Source organism: Jaculus jaculus, chromosome 11 (assembly GCF_020740685.1).
Source record: "Jaculus jaculus isolate mJacJac1 chromosome 11, mJacJac1.mat.Y.cur, whole genome shotgun sequence".
In the NCBI taxonomy this organism is placed as follows: domain Eukaryota; kingdom Metazoa; phylum Chordata; class Mammalia; order Rodentia; family Dipodidae; genus Jaculus; species Jaculus jaculus.
Window position 1 is genome coordinate 16,816,183 of NC_059112.1, and position 17,990 is coordinate 16,834,172.

General features: G+C 50.5%; 1 protein-coding gene across 3 annotated transcripts in view; it reads right to left on the reverse strand.

The window, feature by feature from the left end:
- The window catches only part of Dcun1d4 (defective in cullin neddylation 1 domain containing 4), an 82,752-nt gene extending 65,087 nt beyond the window's left edge, over positions 1–17,665 (reverse strand). Inside the window, exon 1 of one of the 3 annotated variants that reach the window (XM_045130057.1) lies at positions 17,647–17,665. Coding sequence is in view for 1 of the 3 variants with exons in the window: in XM_045130055.1 (XP_044985990.1) it covers positions 17,521–17,545 (25 nt within the window). In the remaining 2 variants the exon portion in view is untranslated. Of the gene's footprint in view, positions 1–15,639; positions 15,759–17,520; positions 17,606–17,646 lie in introns of those variants that run through there. The other 2 variants (XM_045130055.1, XM_045130056.1) reach the window with 2 other exon arrangements.
- Positions 17,666–17,990: the final 325 nt, after the last annotated feature.

Here is a 17,990-nt window from a genome sequence, read left to right on the forward strand (position 1 = left end):
GCCAGCAGGACTTTCTTCCTGCCCCGTAAGGACACCACAGGGACTAAAATCATGTGCAGATCAATGCCTGAAGTATTACAGGCACCACCTGGGCGTTGGCTACTACGCCAGAAGATGGGCAACTTTGAGCCCTCGCCACTTCCCAGCTCAACCCAAACCTAGCCACTGGTCCCAAGAGACATACCCAGAGAGCTTACAGAACCACAGATCCACTGGGTCAGATAAAGTGGGATTAATTGGAAATGGGCACTTTGGTCATCCCTTGAGTGGAGAGGACCCTCAACTCCTTCTCCACTGGTGAGCAGCCAAGCCAAGCAGGGCTAACCCAGGGACGGGCACCCCAGGGTGAGGGAAGTAAGGAATGGAAACCAGACAAATGCAAAGGAGAGACAGGGAGGAAGGTGTTAACCCCTTTCACCTTATCAATGACTATTTGCTACCTGATGGGCATGAAAGCCTAAACAGATTGCCAAAACCCAAGGGGAAATTGATAAGGGAAGCAGGTCACGGTGACTCAGCATTTTCGTTGAGTAAAAGATCCAAGTTAGGGCCGTCCTAGTGCGTGGCTGCTGGCCATTTCCCCCAACTCACAAACCCCATGAATGAGGCTGGGAGAAGACACCAGACACCCAAGAGAGGCAGCATGCCACCCAGCACCCAGTACCTGCGGGTACCATCTCTAAGGACCTGGTCACCTCACGTCACACGGGTTGGCTGCATTCCCAATGGGACACGGTACAAATGGCTCCAGATCCCTTCAACTCAACACTCACGCCCAAGGTGTCCTTAACAGTAACCGTCACCCCTCACTCACAGAAGTCGTGTCCCAGATTTAGGGGGAAGAATGCCAGCTCATCGCCAGGAAGCTCTGGATTGGAGTCTCCAGCTCTGTGGGGTCCTAGCTGAATGTCCCTATGTATAACTGACGACCTCATTGTGCCTCAGTGTGCACACAGCCAGAGTGCCAGGGTCCTCTCTACAGGCTACGGAGGACTGACTGAGATGGTACACACCGCGTGTGACAGAGCGCCAGCCTGTGCCACACACCAGTCCAGGTTAATTGTCCCAACCCCATCATCACCATCATGCAAAAGGCAGGCAACCCCAGCGAATGTGAAAGACAGGCCAAGAGGGAGAAGATGGTTTGTCTTCAGAGTTATTAACTGAAGAACTGCTGGACTTCGCTTACAGCAATCCTGTTTCCTGTTCAGTTAACTAGAACAAGGAGTCTGTGGTCTAAATTTTAGGAGTGACATCTATGTAACCGGCATCCCCAACAAGGAGGGTCCCTTCAGCGGGGGAGGGACAGGGAATGAGGTTTAAGGATGGTACCAACATGTGCTGTTGACATACTGAGTATGTCCATAAGTAATTAAAAAATGGTTAAAAAAACAAAAGAGCCATTGGAGGGGAACACTTAACCTTACCCTAGGGCTACAAAAACAGGAAGAAAATGGCCTCAAAAATACTATAAAATTGTTAGCAGCTCTAGGTGGAAAGTTTGGTTTTCTAGTTTTTCAGCAATGTTGCTTAAGATCTCTTTTTTAATGTTTTTATTTATTTGCAAGCAGAGAGAGAGAGACAGAATAGGCATGCCAGGGCTTCCAGCCATTGTAACGAATGCCAGATGCATGGGCCACTGTGCATGTGGCTTTATGTGGGTATGGGGAATCAAAATCGAGTCCTTAGGCTTTGCCAGCAAGTGCCTTAACTGCTGAACAATCTCTCCAGCCCTAGAGATCTCTTATATTTAGAAAGCGCTAGGTATCACAATACACATATATTTGAAATAAAGTCTAACACTTAAACAATGCCGCCAATGAATAAAAAGCAAGGACAGAAGGGAGATATATAGTTCAGTTGGTAGAGTGCTTGCCAGGCATTCAAGAAGTTCTGGGTCCCTCCCCAGCACCCCATAAAACTGGGCAGGCCTGGAATCCCAGGACTTGTGAGGATCAGAAGTTCAAGCTCATAATGCTAGTCGAGGCTATCTGAGAATCTGTAAAAAAAAAAAAGGGGGGGAGGTTAAGGAAGAGTAGAGAAGATCTTTTAAGTATGTTCTTGATCATAATTCTCAGGCAGTGTTAAATTGTCTGCTGTCCTCATGAGCGAGGCTATGCTGGACAGCTGGACGGCTGCACAGACTGCAGAGGCAAGATGGAAGGCCTCCGACATCCCAGAAGGAAGAGAGTCCAAGTCAAAAGGGAGGCCATGTGTATCAGACAGATTCAGGTTTGCTGAGATAAACTTCCAGACCAGGCACAGTTATGGAGGAAGGGATATTTACTGAAGCTTACAGATGCAGGGGAAGTTCCTTAATGGCAGAAGCAGCAGGCCTGCCTTTACAGAACCAAGTAGAGAGAGAGAAGCACAAGCCAAAAGGTCAAAAACCACAGCACAGCATACTTTAGCAACTCTAGCTAGGCACACTTTGCATCTTTAGTTTGAAATCTGAAACCCACCACCACACCTTAAGATCCACCCAATGACACTGCCTCCAGCCAGATGGCTGCAGAATACAAACTACAAACAAATAAACCACTGAATATATTGGGGGCCATCTATTCTATTCAAACCACCACACCATGTATCAACGAGCTCTGACAAGAAGTTCACTGGACAAGAAGTTCACTGGGCATGACCATGCTCACGGGGTGACCACAGGGATGAAATGAACAGGTAACGTGCTGAGAATTGTTCTGCTGGTAGTGGAGGGCCACCCAGGCCCTGAGATGGGATTGCCTAACAGCTGCCTGAGCTTGAGAGGGTCACTTGTCTAGCCCTGAGCTGAGCTCCCTCACCTGTGCAACGTGGGTGTACCAGGGGTGACAGGGTGGAGAGCAAGGAGTTAGGGGAACAGGGCAGTTACATTCATGTCTTGGTCCCACCTCATGGCGCTCTGTGCCTGTATCCATATGCCCGACCTCCCTCCCCTTCCCTTTTTTGCTTCCTTTGCTCTTGTGTGCGTCACAGTCTATCTCACCAGCCATGACCACTGCAACTCAAACCATCCCACACACCCCTATGGGGTCTCTGGACTTACATCCACCCACGTGGCCCCCTCACCATCCTTCCCACACCTCCCCTGATTGTCCATCTAGCCCAGGTCCACCCTCCTTCCCACACCTCCCCTGGACGTCCATTTAACCCAGCTCCACCATCCTTCCCACACCTTCCCTGGACGTCCATCTAACCCAGCTCCACCATCCTTCCCACACCTTCCTTGGACGTCCATCTAACCCAGCTCCACCATGCTTCCCACACCTTCCCTGGACATCCATCTAACCCAGCTCCACCATCCTTCCCACACCTTCCCTGGACGTCCATCTAACCCAGCTCCACCATCCTTCCCACACCTCCCCTGGACGTCCATCTAACCCAGCTCCACCATCCTTCCCACACCTTCCCTGGACGTCCATCTAACCCAGCTCCACCATCCTTCCCACACCGTCCCTGGACATCCATTTAACCCAGCTCCACCATCCTTCCCACACCTTCCCTGGACATCCATCTAACCCAGCTCCACCATCCTTCCCACACCTCCCCTGACCGTCCATCTAGCCCAGCTCCACCATCCTTCCCACACCTCCCCTGACCGTCCATCTAGCCCAGCTCCACCATCCTTCCCACACCTCCCCTGACCGTCCATCTAACCCAGCTCCACCATCCTTCCCACACCTCCCCTGACCGTCCATCTAACCCAGATCCACCATCCTTCCCACACCTCCCCTGGACGTCCATCTAACCCAGCTCCACCATCCTTCCCACACCTCCCCTGACCGTCCATCTAACCCAGATCCACCATCCTTCCCACACCTCCCCTGGACGTCCATCTAACCCAGCTCCACCATCCTTCCCACACCTTCCCTGGACGTCCATCTAACCCAGCTCCACCATCCTTCCCACACCGTCCCTGGACATCCATTTAACCCAGCTCCACCATCCTTCCCACACCTTCCCTGGACATCCATCTAACCCAGCTCCACCATCCTTCCCACACCTCCCCTGACCGTCCATCTAACCCAGCTCCACCATCCTTCCCACACCTCCCCTGACCGTCCATCTAACCCAGATCCACCATCCTTCCCACACCTCCCCTGGACGTCCATCTAACCCAGCTCCACCATCCTTCCCACACCTCCCCTGGACGTCCATCTAGCCCAGCTCCACCATCCTTCCCACACCTCCCCTGACCGTCCATCTAACCCAGCTCCACCATCCTTCCCACACCGTCCCTGGACATCCATTTAACCCAGCTCCACCATCCTTCCCACACCTTCCCTGGACGTCCATCTAACCCAGCTCCACCATCCTTCCCACACCTCCCCTGACCGTCCATCTAACCCAGCTCCACCATCCTTCCCACACCTCCCCTGACCGTCCATCTAACCCAGATCCACCATCCTTCCCACACCTCCCCTGGACGTCCATCTAACCCAGCTCCACCATCCTTCCCACACCTCCCCTGGACGTCCATCTAGCCCAGCTCCACCATGCTTCCCACACCGTCCCTGGACATCCATCTAACCCAGCTCCACCATCCTTCCCACACCTTCCCTGGACGTCCATCTAACCCAGCTCCACCATCCTTCCCACACCTTCCCTGGACGTCCATCTAACCCAGCTCCACCATCCTTCCCACACCTCCCCTGGACGTCCATCTAACCCAGCTCCACCATCCTTCCCACACCTTCCCTGGACATCCATCTAACCCAGCTCCACCATCCTTCCCACACCTCCCCTGACCGTCCATCTAACCCAGCTCCACCATCCTTCCCACATCTCCCCTGACCGTCCATCTAACCCAGCTCCACCATCCTTCCCACACCTCCCCTGACCGTCCATCTAGCCCAGCTCCACCATCCTTCCCACACCTTCCCTGGACGTCCATCTAACCCAGCTCCACCATCCTTCCCACACCTCCCCTGGACGTCCATCTAACCCAGCTCCACCATCCTTCCCACACCTTCCCTGGACGTCCATCTAACCCAGCTCCACCATGCTTCCCACACCTTCCCTGGACATCCATCTAACCCAGCTCCACCCTCCTTCCCACATCTCACCTAACCATCTTCTGTCCATACCATGGGCCTCATTGGAAAGTTCCTGACACACAGGAGCCATGGATCTTGTTTGCCAGAGCAGGGTCTTACAACAAAACCCCTCAGATGTTTGCAGAACAGCTGGGGGAGGGAGTTTCTCCTTTCCTCGAGTGCTCCGTGTAAGGCCTAAGGCCATTACATGAAAATCAAGAGCAGCAAAACACCTGAGCTGTTTTAGCTCACACAACCCTCCTCCTCAGGATCGATTCTGATCTTACCCACTGCTTCTCCACCTCTACGGGCCCCAACTCTCCTCCCCACATCCCAGGCTCCTTGATGTTCCTCAGACCAGGCCTGCTCCCCAGCCAGAGCCTCTGCCTGGAACGGCCCCTTGCTCTTCGGGTCATCACTGAGTCCTTCTCTACTACGTTATGAAAATTGCCAAATCCAGACCCCACATGGAGGGCACCTGAGCTAAGCCCATCTCTGCCTTATTTGTCTCTAAAAAACTCACCACCATATGACACCCAGACCAGAAAGAAAATGTCAAGACAAAATGGAGAACCAAGGCCTGCTGAGAGAGACAGAGAACTGAAGCACAAAGGCCTGAAGCCACTGCAGTCGAACTCCAGACACATGTGCCACCTTGTGCACACGCATGACCTTTCGCGGGCATCACCTTGCGCGTCTGGCTTACGTGAGATCTGGGGAGTCGAACATGGGTCCTTAGGATTCGCAGGCAAGCATCTCAACTGCCAAGCCATCTCTCCAGCCCCATGAAGACTTTTATACATGGACTAGGTGAGTAATTCACCCAGTCACTCGGCTTACAAGTGGCGCAGCAAGGATGTGAATTCAGACATTCTTACTCAAGGACCCATGCGTACCTAACAACTATACTTCCCTGCCTCCCAACTGACCCACAGAGCAATTAAGTGGCATTACCACCTTCATGGAGCAAATGCTAGCAAGGCATGGCCCCAGGTCTTGGGAATGTCACCCTGGTGAAACATTGAAGTCAAGAGAGCTTTGTGTGAGAAAGCACCAATTATCAGATGCATAATTCGCTCAGCACTGAAGGGTTTTCCTCTCAGGCTTAAGAGTTCAGCGTGTGAGAGGGAGCAAAGGAGAGGAGACATCTGTCACACTTTTACACATTATAGAGCCCCAGGACCAGGAAAAGGGCAAGCCATCAATTCACATGGAAGACACTTAACGATGATATGTCCCCCAAGCCAAGTATCTGGAAGTAAGCTGGAAGTACTGCCTCACAGGAGCACAGAGATGTCTGGGAGCAATGAAAATGTTCTTTATCTTAGCAGACATTACACCAACCAGCGGATTGATTTACCAACATCTAACCAACTATACACCTAAAATAGGTATCATCTGCAGGATGCAGTGGCTCATGCCTATAATCCCAGCACTTGGGAGGCTGAGACAGGAAGATCTCCTTGAGTTTGCGGCCAGACTGGACTATACAAGACACCATCCCAATAACAACAAAAAAAGTTTTATAATATATACATTATGCCTCAATAAAGTCAATGAGAGTTATCAGATACAGGTTTTTTTAATTATTTTATTTTTTATTTCTTTGAGAGTGACAGAAGAGAGAGAAAGAGGCAGAGAGGGAGAGAGAATGGGTGTGCCAGGGCCTACAGCCACTGCAAACAAACTCCAGATGCGTGTGCACCCTTGTGCATCTGGCTAATGTGGGTCCTGGGGAATCAAACCTCAAACCAGGGTCCTTAGGCTTCACAGGCAAGTGCTTAACCGCTAAACCATCCCTCCAGCCCCATTTTTGTTTTGTTTTTAATATTTATTCATTTGAGAGAGAAAAGGAGCAGATTAAAGAGAGAGAGAATAGACACACCAAGTCCCCTAGCCACTGCAAATGAACTCCAGATACATGCACCACCTTGTGCATCTGGCTTTACATGGGTCCTGAAGAATTGAACGTGGGTCTTTTGGCTTTGCTGGCAAGCACTGCTAAGCCATCTCTCCAGCATCCCCCCCCAACCCAGCTATAGTTTTTGGCTAAACAAAATAAATATGTTATCTAAGAAAAATCCACAAACATTTCCACAGTTAATATTCCTAAATCAGAAAATGTATAGGAAGCGACATGCTGTAAGCTCCTGGCACTGTGGTACAGAGTTCCATGGGATCCAGGGGGCTGGTCCACTTTGGCTCAGAGTCCCCAACACCCGCAATGACTACTCCCCACTCTCAAGTGTCCTACAAGTGATGTCACTTGGGCCTTCGCTCAGTCCCTGGGCCACCTCTGAACAGAGTCCCTGGCAACAACAATGAAGGCAGAAATGGCTGCTCTTCCCCACCAGGCTTCTGGCTGGCCATGTGACAGGCGACAGGGCCATGCCTGAATTCTCAAGAGGGCAGCTTTGGAAACCAACAGGAAGCCAACTGTAGGTGAGTTCAAACAGAAAAGGTGGCTACTGATGTTTTGAACTGGCACTGGACTCAACAGCAAAACCAGAAGGCCAAACTGATAGCCACACGACCACATACCTGCAGGCGCATGCAGGGTCCCTCCAAGGCTGGGTCGGGACTACACCCAGCCTTCCCAGACTCCAGCCTTCTTCCCTTCACGCGCCTCTGTCTTCAGACACAAGGGAGCAGAGCTCCTGAGCAGCTCCCTGCCCCCGCCGGGAAGAGCCAGGGCCCTAGCAGATGGACAAGGTCTCTGCAAACACAGGTGACTCTCAGCCCTGAAAATCCTCCTGATCTAGGCCAGCAAGGAAAGTACAGAAAGTGTTTTCAAAACACTCACGGGGGGAGGGGGATTCTCAACGATACAATCTTAAAAAAAAAGCACATGAAGAGGTGATGCTACTATGGGACCACAGGCCTTTTTCATATCATTGAGTATTTGGCTTGGTATATTCATTAGTTTCAAAAACTACAAGCCTGCCTTTCTGAATTGAAAATAACACATTAAGAATATTTTCTGAGCCAGGCATGGTGGTGCAAGCCTTTAATCCCAGCACTCGGGAGGCAGAGGTAGGAGGATCGCCGTGAGTTTAAGGCCACCCTGAGACTACATAGTGAATTCCAAGTTAGCCAGGACTGCTGCAAGACCCTACCTCGAAAAAGCAAAAAAAAAAAAAAAAGAAAGAAAGAATTATTATTTTTTTTTAATTTTTTATTTATTTATTTGAGAGCGACAGACACAGAGAGAAAGACAGATAGAGGGAGAGAGAGAGAATGGGCGCGCCAGGGCTTCCAGCCTCTGCAAACGAACTCCAGACGCGTGCGCCCCCTTGTGCATCTGGCTAACGTGGGACCTGGGGAACCGAGCCTCGAACCGGGGTCCTTAGGCTTCACAGGCAAGCGCTTAACCGCTAAGCCATCTCTCCAGCCCCAAGAATTATTTTTTAATTAAAGGAAAAGCAATTGAAACCTCAAGTAGCAGACACTCTGCTAGAATCCTGGACACTCTGAAAAAAAGATCCTTAGGTCTAAAATTGTCGTGCAGTAATGACTAAAATACATAATCCTATTTAAAGTGGGTTTCATGTTTTTCTTTCTAAAACACATTTTTAAATGTATGTTCTGGTTAAAAGAATAACTCAATAAGTACTTCTAACCTGAATTTCAAATCAAGAGCAAGCTATGGGAAGCAATTAACCGATTAACACCAATCCAGGCTGACTGACCCACCCATGATTACCATTCATGTCCGATTCACTCCACATCATTTTCTCTGTGAATTTTACCTTTAACATACACACTTCATTTTATGAGTGGAAAGTCCTTCAGCCATCTCAATATACTATTAAGAAATAAATCCAGGTCTGGAGATGGCTTAGCGGTTAAGCGCTTGCCTGTGAAGCCTGAGGACCCCGGTTTGAGGCTTGATTCCCCAGGACCCAATGTTAGCCAGATGCACAAGGGGGTGCATGCATCTGGAGTTTGTTTGCACTGGCTGGAGGCCCTGGTGTGCCCATTCTTTTTCTCTCTCTCTCTCTCTCTCTATCTGCTTCTTTCTCTCTCTCTCTGTCACTCTCAAATAAATAAACAAAAATGAACAAAGAAATTTTTAAAAAAATAAATAAATCTTTAGGACCAAGATATGGTCATTAAGACAGAAACAGAGAAAAGCAGAAACACTGTAATACCACCCCCACAACAAAAAAACAAGACTTGTCAACCTGCTGTAACCTTCTGCACCCAGGACTCTGTGATGACACCAGAAAGGGACACAGCACATTCACAAATGGAACTCTTGCTGGTCCCTTGCACAACCTAACATTTTTGAAAATGTTTTATTTATTTGAGGTGGGGGAAGAAGCAGATGAGAGAGAGAATGGGTGCACCAGGGCCTCTGGCCACTGCAAACAAACTTCAGATGCAGGCACCACCTTGTGTATCTGGCTTACATGGGTACTGGGGTATCAAACCCAGATCCTTAGGCTTCACAGGCAAGCACCTTAACCACTAAGCCATCTTTCCAGCCCTCAACCTAACATTTTAATCTCTCCACGTCAGACATTCTTCAATTGAAATTAATACCGTCATGTATTTTTAAAATATCATTTATTTATTTATTTGAGAGAGAGAGGAAGATAAGAGGATGGGTGTACCAGGGTCTATAGCCACTGCAAATGAACTCCAGGCGCATACGTCACCTTGTGCATCTGGATTTATGTGGATACTGGAGAATCAGACCTGGGTCCTTTGGCTTTGGGGGCAAGCACCTTAACTGCTAAGTCATCTCTCTAGCCCCCCAGCATGTATTTTTAAAAATAAGTATTTAAGGGCTGGAGAGATGGCTTAGCGGTTAAGCGCTTGCCTGTGAAGCCTAAGGACCCCGGTTCGAGGCTCGGTTCCCCAGGTCCCACGTTAGCCAGATGCACAAGGGGGCGCACGCGTCTGCAGTTCGTTTGCAGAGGCTGGAAGCCCTGGCGCGCCCATTCTCTCTCTCTCCCTCTATCTGCCTTTCTCTCTGTGTCTGTCGCTCTCAAATAAATAAATAAATAAATTTTAAAAAAAAAAAAGTATTTAAGTTAGTTTACAGACTGCTGTGCCATGGTTCAAATCTGAAAGGTCACCCTCAGAATCATATATTAAATGCTTGGTCCCCAGAGAGAAGACTGAGAGAACTGTGCTGGGTGAACCTGAGTGGAAGAGTCAGGTCACCGAGATGGGTCATGGGGAATACATTATCTAACCAGGACCATTTCTATCCTGCACTCTGCTTCCTGTCCACCTGAGAGTTAACAGCTAGCTGTTTTCTGCCTCAACTCCCCCACTGCCATGATGCTTTGCCTTACTTAAGGAGCCAAGGAAGCAACTCTGACTGAACCCTCTGAAGTCATGAGCCAAAATAAATCTGTCCCCTGTCAGGTTATTTTGGTCACAGTGATGCAAAAGTAACTGATACAGGCTGAGTCTACAAGGAAAAAGAAAACAAAACCTAAAGGCAAAATAATGAAAAAGTGCAGTTTGTATTCCTTTGAGAAGGGAAAAAAAAAAAAAATTAAAGGCAATGACAAAAGACACCAGTGCATGCTGGGTAGCAACAGGAACAATGACATTTTCTAGACAGTTTCACTGACAGGTCAACTAAATACACGTGAGCGGCATGCTAGATAACTGGAGTGGATACTAAGACATGTCCCTGGCCTCGGGGGAGTAAAAATCTAGTTGGGGACAGAAGGAGTAAGTAAACCAAGCAGCCATTGTTATATAATGTGAAACCGCAACAGAAGCGGGCAGAACTTCCGCAGGGTCTGTGTCATGTCAGTAGAACCACCAGGGCAGGGCACAGTCAAGAAATCCATGGGCACAGCACCAAGGGCAGCCATGGAGGAGTTTCCAAAGACAGCAAGAGTCCTGACTACAGACACGCTCCCACCCCGCTGGGCTCTCGTTCTGGGGAGTCTGTACCACAAAGGAGTATCTCGGGACCCTCCAGGTTCTTGGGCAAGGGAGGGAGTAAGGGAGCCCTAGCCAGACCCAAGGTGGTGGCCATGAGTCGGGGAGGGAGCACGGGTACGGGAAGAGGTGCTTAACCTTGGATGCGTAACTTTATCCGCTTGGTGGAAATTCAGAATCACCTAAGAGACTACCTGCGGGCATGTCTGTGCGAGGCCTTCCAAAGAGACGTCTAACAGAAGAGGGAAGACCCACCTGGAATGTGAGAAATGCCACCCTGCAGGCTTGGATCATGGCCTGAATAACGGGACAGTGCGGGCTGGAGAGATGGCTTAGCGGTTTAGGAGCTTGCCTGTGAAGTCTAAGGACCCAGGTGTGACTCCCCAATGCCCACGTAAGCCAGGTGCACAAGGTGGTGCGTGTGTCTGGAGTTGGTTTACAGTGGCTAGAGGCCCTGGTGTGCCCATTCTCTCTGTGTGTCTCTCTCTCAAACAAACAAACAAAAACAAAGGGACAGTAAGATATGTTCCAGCAGTCTCCTTTCTCCAGCATGCATCTGCTTCCCAACAACACATGCAGCATGATCATCAGCCTCACACGCAATAGCCGGGCCTTCCCCAACATAACGGACCGACTACACCAACTACATCCTCAAACTGGGCCCGAATGAACCCTTCCTTCCTTAAGTTGTTCTTGTTGAGTGTTTGGTTCCATGAATGAGTAAAAGTCACTAGTCCACAGCCTCTCGCTCCCACTAGCAAATAGGGAAAAAGAGGGTTAGAAACATCTAAGGTTCCAATGATGGTTGCTGAAATTACTGCTGCTTCTTTCATTTTGTTTGAATGAATAAAATTAATTGGCCTTGCTCTCCTCTTTGCTCTAAGTACCCAAAGCTAGGAAATACATAGCTATTTCCAGCACACTGCAAGCACTTCCATGTTCACTGAAGTCCCTATGTACTCTTTCTTTTTCTTTTTTGTTTGTTTTTAGCAGTCCTCCTACCTCTGCCTCCCAAGGGCTGGGACTAAGGGCAAGCGCCACCACGCCCGGCTCGTACTTTTCATTTTTCTTCTTGGTGCTCCTGGTGATGAAACCCAAGGCTTGAGGCTGCTAGGCAAGTGCTCTAACCCTAAGCTATGACCCGAACCTATTTTCCTTCTCTTGATAGGATGTTATCTATATTTAGTAAGTCATCTTTAATTCTTTTAGTATAAAGCCTCCCCCCCAAAAAAATCAACAAATTAAAAAAAAATGAAACCAAGCCAGAGAGAGTGCGGCAAAGGAGCTGGTTCACGTGCATAATGTGTGGACTGCCAATCGGAAGCTGACTCCTCGCCCTTCAATCATACCAAAGGTCACCTCAAAACTTGGAAAATACGAAGGCCCGGGGGGGGGGGGGGGACTACTGCGTGACACTGTGAACATGAAGCCCAAGTTGTGATGGAGACTGGAGGATGCTCCAGGACCACGGGACACAGTCTGCCTGTATGGAGTGCAGCCAGGCCGAGGAGAGGCTATGTGGACTGCAGCAGCAGAGCTGGGCGGGAGAGGGGGGGGTGCGGATTACCCAAGCCCTCTGGAGCCTAACAGATCCCATCATGCGCCCCAGGTGTGGGGTATGCGGCTGAAAGATTTGGAGTTGGCCCTGTTGGGTTTTGGTCTTTCTCTGGTCCGATCTTTCCTTGCTATATCCCCATTCCTCCCTTTTGGGATGGAATGTCTACTCTCTCCCATGGTGCGTTAGAAGTATCCAATGTTTTAAATTTTACAGGGGCTCTTAGAAGAAAGCACACTTTGGAACAGTGTTGGGACTGCAGCTTGTGAAGTTGGACTGAACGCTGGCATTATGAGATGGCCGTGAACCCCACAGGGACAAGGGGGTGGAAGGTTATGACTGAAAAGGGACAGCTTAAGGTGTCCTGTTGACCAGGGGTGGACCTGTGATGATTAATATTGATTGTCAACCTGACAGGATGTAAGATCACCATGAAAGCAAATGTGGCCATTTCTGTGAGGGAGTTCCTAACTTAGGATAACTGAAGGGAGAAGAGCCACCTGAACTGTGGGCAGAATCATGACACAGGCCAGGGTCCTGAGCTAATCAAAAAGGAAAGAGAAAACAATAAAAGGCTGGAAAAAGCCTCTCACTTTGTCAGCCTTGCTTACAGCCACAAGTTTCTGAGGCGAGTCTGTGGGAAAGAGCCCTCTCTTAAAGAGTCGTAAGGAAATCGCTTTCTGTCCTCCGTGCTTCCTTACATAGGTGTGACATCTGGCACGGTGACAACTATATTGCAAGCATGACGCAACGGGCCTTGGGTTCAAACATCAGAATAGAAAGACAAGGACGCAGAGAGCCAAGTTCCTTGATGTCATCATTAAGCCACTGCACCAGCCATAGAACCATCTTGCTCTAGTCTTCTTGTGGACGGACACCAATACACCCTACTGTTTGAGCCATTTTTAGTTGAGTATTGTTAACTTACCAAAAGCACCATGAGGGACAGAACTATCAGCAGAGAAGTTTCTGACAGAATATTAATGTTTTACGCCACTGAGTTCGCAAGGATTCTTGGCCACAGATTATTAGCTACAATTAGCAGGATGGCCATGATGTTGATTATGATGAGAATGGCGCCAACATCAAAACAGGAATAAGGAAACACAGCTAGAAAGGACTTCTGTACACAGTAAAAGATAAAAGTAGGAAAGGAGATAATGAGGATGTTTGGGAAAGAAAAAAAAAAAATTGTGGCAGAGGTCTCCTCAGTGCCTGCAGAGAATGAAGAGGGTAAAGACTCAGGGCACTAAAGTGAGGAGGATGAGGGATTACCTCAAGATTACCTAAAAATCCTTCCCAGTAGAGTCAACATGGCTAGGTTGGAGCTGGAGAGATGGCTCAGAGGTTAAAGGTGCTTGCTTGCAAACGTTGACAGCCCTGATTCTACCCCCCAGTATCCACAAACAGCCAGATGTACAAAGTGGCCCAAGCTTCTGGAGAGCATTGACAGTGATAAGAGGTCCTGGTGTACCCATTCTGTCTGTCCTTGTCCCCCTTCCTCCCTCCCTGCCTTTTTCAATCTCTCTCTGCTTCAAATAAGTAAATGAAAAAATTTAAAAAAAAAAAAAAAACAGCTACGTAAAATATAAGGAATACCTATTTAACTGCATAGCTAAATCCATAAGAAAGATAAAGAACCTCCCAAAGGTCAAAAATATCCTAAAAACCAGAGCAAAAAGTATGCGCTAATACAATACAGCAGCCTGGGGACTTGGGGGAATGGAGGGAGATGGAGGATTATATGTGTGGAAAGGACACTTGTCCTTTGGGACACAAAAGAAAAATGGAGAGATATGATTTACTTAATAATTTCTAAAATACTGGAGACAATTACAGTTCTTTGGCATTTCTGAACCTCATTACATAGTTAAGAGCAAATCCCAAGATTAAATAAAGGTTTTTGGGGAAATGTATGTATTATGTATTATGTATTATAAGGGATTTCTTAAGACACTTCAAACATGTTGGATAGATATAAATTGTTTCTCACATGGCGTGGTGGCACATGCCTTTAATCCCAGATCTCTGGAGGCAGAGGTAGGAAGAGTTCAAGCCCACCCTGAGACTACATAGTGAATTCCAGGTCAGGCTAGACTACAGTGAAAACTTGCCTCAAAAAACAACAAAAATAAATAAATAAATAAAGTGAGTTTGTTCTCAAAAACATTACACACTGACCTTTTTCAGACTTTTAAAAAGAACCATCATGGACTGGAGAGATGCCTTAGTAGTTAAGGCACTTGCCTATGAAGCCTAAAGACCTAGGTTCGATTCCCCAGTACCTATGTAAGCCAGATGTACAAGGTGGCACATGTGTCCATAGTTTGTTTGCCGTGGCTGAAGGCCCTTGTGCGTCCATTCTCTCTATCTCTTCCTATGTCTCTCAAATAAATAAATAAATTTAATTAAAACTTTTTTTTTTTTTTTTGGTTTTTCAATGTAGGATCTCACTCTAGTCCAGGTTGACCTGGAATTCACTCTGTATTCTCAGGGTGGCCTCGAACTCACGGTGATACTCCTACCTCTGCCTTCCTGAGTGCTGGGATTAAAGGCGTGCGCCACTGAGCCCAGCTTAATTAAAACTTTAAAAAAAAAAAGCCATCATATAATAAGTATAGAAGTTGGGTGTAGCTGTACCCACACCCTTGAAATCAAACGTTTCCAATCTTAAGATTCCGTGACAAGATTAACATCAGGATCATTAAAACATCCTTCCGGTAAATAAATTACTAATTTCATAATATCTGATGTAATCTGTCAGCTCTAGTTAATCTTGGTGTCCCCTATGTTAGATGAGGAAGTTGCTACGGTTAAGGACGTGATGGCCGGGAACCCCCTCAACCAAAGCTCTGTAAAGCTGGAGAGGGAAGGAATGACAGGCCACAGCTACAAAGCACACGAACCCCAGTCTCGTTTCTTTGAAAGCTGAAGACACTGCATTGCCTCAGTGCTCCCCTTCAGCTTCATTATGGATTGATGAATGAGGCTCTAACAACCTTAATTCCCATTAAGCTGCCCTCCTCAAATCACCTCACCCCTGGGCAGGCCCAAGAAACACCAACAGAGTTATTTATACTTTCTTCACAAGGGAGCCATGCTTCTGCACTGCGCTACCATAGTTATAATAAAAGACTGGACCTTGCAGGCCAGGCTTCCGCAGGATGATGCCGCAAGAAACAAGCCAGCCTAAACGTTGCTTTCATTGCGCTGGTGCTTGAACGTTGTCCCACAACCTGTGTGCTGGACCGACGGTTCAAAACTCAGCGTTCACTCTGCAAGGCCACCGAATGCAGGGGAAAATAATTAACTCGGAGATCAAGTGCCCGGTGTAAAAGGCCAGGACTTGGACAGGGCACTCAGCGGTGCCATTCACACTTTTCCCAGGGGGATCTGGGGAGTACGGGGGTGGGGGGGGGGAGAGAAGAGGCACGAGTTTTAGCACAGCAAGGAAGGCTCCAAGGGGCGCGCTGCATTCTGGGACTGGTTGCCACAGTTACCCACGTGCACCCCACCCAACCGCGGCCCGGCGCGGCTGGGACTACAAGTCCCAGAATTCCGCGCGCCTGCCTTTCCCTTGCACATAGGCTACAGGAGACAGACCCTAAAGGAAACCCCTAAAGCGCCCGGCGGGTACGCCGGGCTGACATCGCGCCCGGCACCCGCGGAGCCTGGGCGTCAGCATCGACCCTTCCTTGCAGAGGAGCGGGTCCAGGGGTCTTCACACCTGATGGCCAGAAATTAGACAACTGCGTCACACAGTGCCAAACCCACGGACCGCCGGGGACTCCCTGCAACACCTCCCCTCTGAGCATATCTCCCACCCGGCCTCCAGAGCAGCAATGCTCCGGCTCCCGCAAGGGGAAAAAAGCCTGCAGCCCGGCTCCTCCTCCCGCCACCCGCCCCCCCCCCCCCCAATCCTGCCCCGCCTCCCAATCCTGCAGCCCGAGCCCGCGCCAGCGCTGACCTCGCTTCCCGCTGCTTGCCCCTCGGAGAGCCATGACCACAGACAACCTCTGGACACCTCCCTGATCCCTTCCACCTCGGTCACGCCCCTACTCTCCGTGCACCCCGATATTCGGGGCGTACCCCTCCCAAGCAGGACCCCATACTCTCCAAGGGGAGGAAAGCACCTCCCCGAGCACACTAGCCCAACATACCCCACCCCATCCCACCCCACCTCGGACGGACCGGATCCTGGGCATGACAGTCCTTCTGGTCCCTGTCCTTACCCCACCTCCCCTGCCGCCCGAACTAGCTCCGTACCCCATCTCCTCGTCCCTACCCCTCTACACCCCCACGCTACACTGCAGATCTCCCTCATCTCTCCCGACTACCCCACCGTCCCAGCACCGGCCCCCTTAACCCTCCCAAAACCTCCTTGCCTCTCCCCCACGCCCGACTCCCCAACTATCCCATCCCACACCAGAGTCTCCCACGATCGCGCTCCCGTTACATCAGCCCGCATCGCTCTGAAAACCAGCCCGACGGCCCCGCTCGGCCACTGCCCCCGATCCCCACCCATTGTTCCCCACCCCCACCCCCGGGGCCCTCCTTCCCATTGTCCCCGCCCCCGCGCTCAGACCCTGGCAAACCTCACCCTGAGCCCCGATCGCTCTCTCGCCCCCCCACTCCCCGCGCCCGTGCCACCCCCAGCTCAGGCCGCCAGCGCCCATCGCCGTCCTCCACCTCCATGCACCCGGGACACTCGGGTCCCGGCTCTTCATTGCACGTCCCGCCCCCCCTTCCCCCATCATTGAAACCGAGCCAGTCCCCACCCCCCTCACCTCCGTCCGCTTCACCCCCCCCCACATACACACACCATACCCTGCACCCGCCCCCGTCGTTCCAAGCGTCACCGCCCGCCCGGGTTCCCCGGAGGAGGAAGAGGTGGCTCCCGGGACAAGGGGCTCCCCGGAGCGTTTTTGGGACAGGCGGCATGGGGCGGGGGACAGAGGCAGGCAACAGACTGGAGTGCGCTAACCACCACCCAGCCCGGCCCGATAGCTCTCCGTTACTCACTGACAGCTGCGGCATCCGAGTGCATTTTCGGGCAGCTCACGCCCCGCTCGCCGCCCGGGCTCCCGCGCTCGCCTCGCGGTTCCCCGTCCCGCCCCCCCACCCCCAACCACCGCCGGTTCACCGCACCTCAGCTGGGCGCTGAGGACCCGCCGCCGGGCACTCCCGGGCCCGCCCATTCCGCTGCCACCATTGGTTGGATCACGTCCGAGGGACCGCCCCTCTCCGGCTCTCATTGGGCCAAAGGAGTGCCGATAGCGACGGCCGGGACCTAGCAACGAGGCCCCGCCCCCCAAAGTGCCATGCGATTGGTCTAGACTCCTCTTCTCCGGAACGCCCCCAAGCGGAGGCCGCGCTTCCGAGCATCGGATTAGTCTGAGCCGCTGTCAGTCATTCCTCCGGGGAAGGGGCGGTTCCGAAAGCGCGTGTAGAGGCGAGGCTGGGGAAATTGGTCCACCTTGACCCTGAAGCTC